This window comes from Monoraphidium neglectum, assembly GCF_000611645.1.
Source record: "Monoraphidium neglectum strain SAG 48.87 unplaced genomic scaffold scaffold05672, whole genome shotgun sequence".
Lineage (NCBI taxonomy): Eukaryota > Viridiplantae > Chlorophyta > Chlorophyceae > Sphaeropleales > Selenastraceae > Monoraphidium > Monoraphidium neglectum.
Genome location: NW_014007958.1, coordinates 1 through 924, shown reverse-complemented (window position 1 = coordinate 924; position 924 = coordinate 1). Strand labels below are relative to the sequence as shown.

The 924-nt window shown below is 69.9% G+C and overlaps 1 protein-coding gene across 1 annotated transcript; it reads right to left on the bottom strand.

Annotated features, from left to right (window-relative positions):
• Positions 1–273: 273 nt before the first annotated feature.
• MNEG_15787 (hypothetical protein) lies at positions 274–759 on the bottom strand (the record flags this gene model as incomplete). Its single annotated transcript, XM_014035742.1, has 1 exon — positions 274–759. One exon carries the CDS (start codon positions 757–759, stop codon positions 274–276), a length of 486 nt encoding a protein of 161 aa, XP_013891196.1.
• Positions 760–924: the final 165 nt, after the last annotated feature.

The following is a 924-nucleotide window of genomic DNA, read 5'->3' as shown; positions in this document are numbered from 1 at the left end:
TGCGCCGAACAAAGGGTTTCCAGCCCGACCTACTTATTGCCATTCGCCTCAGGAGCGACACTGCCGCACTGGACACGGCCCGCCTCTGCCAGCGGCCTAAATCCAGTGCAAACGCGCCTGTGCAATATCCACCCCCGGCCTGCCGGCGTTCCGCCTGCATCCACGCCCGGCCAGGAGTTTGACATTCGCGGCAGCGGCTGTCACAATACTAGATTCCTGCTGCATGGTGGTCGTGGTCAGACGCGTCCCGAAAGCAACAAAGTGCCGCCCAGGTCACGCCAGGCTGTCCTTCTTGATCTCGCTCCAGGAGCCAAACCCGTTCAGCACCGGGGGCGCAAAGCCGCTGAGCGACGACATCTGCATGGGGGCGGCGCCGCCGAACCGCGTCGCCCCTCCCTCGCTGCCGCCCGAGGAGTAACCCCTGCTGCTGCCGCCGCCCCCGAGCCCGCTGCCGACGCTCCCGGCGCTGCTGCGCCGCAGCAGCGACGCCGCCACGCCGCCGAGCGCGTCGCGCAGCGAGCCGTGCGGGCTGCCGCTGCCGCTGCTCGTGGGCAGGAACCCGCCGCCGCTCAGCGATGACACGCCGCGGCCGCCGCCGCCCGAGCTGCGCCGCAGCTCCTCCTCAAACATGCCCAGCCCGCGCACCACGCCGTGCACCAGGCCGTCAAACAGCCGCGTCACGCTCAGCGCGCCGCCGACGACGGCGCAGAGGCGGACGAGGAAGTGCAGCAGGTCGAGCGGGGACTGGCGGACGTTCATGACGATGGGGCTGAGGTCGTAGATGAGGTCCACAAAGGGGTCCTTCTTGCCATGACCGCCCGCGCCCGGCGCCAGCAGCGGCACGGCGTACTCGCTGACGCTGTAGGAGCCGGTCTCCAGCAGGGTGCCGATGCGCGTCGTGTAGGTGGTGGGCACGATCTGGGG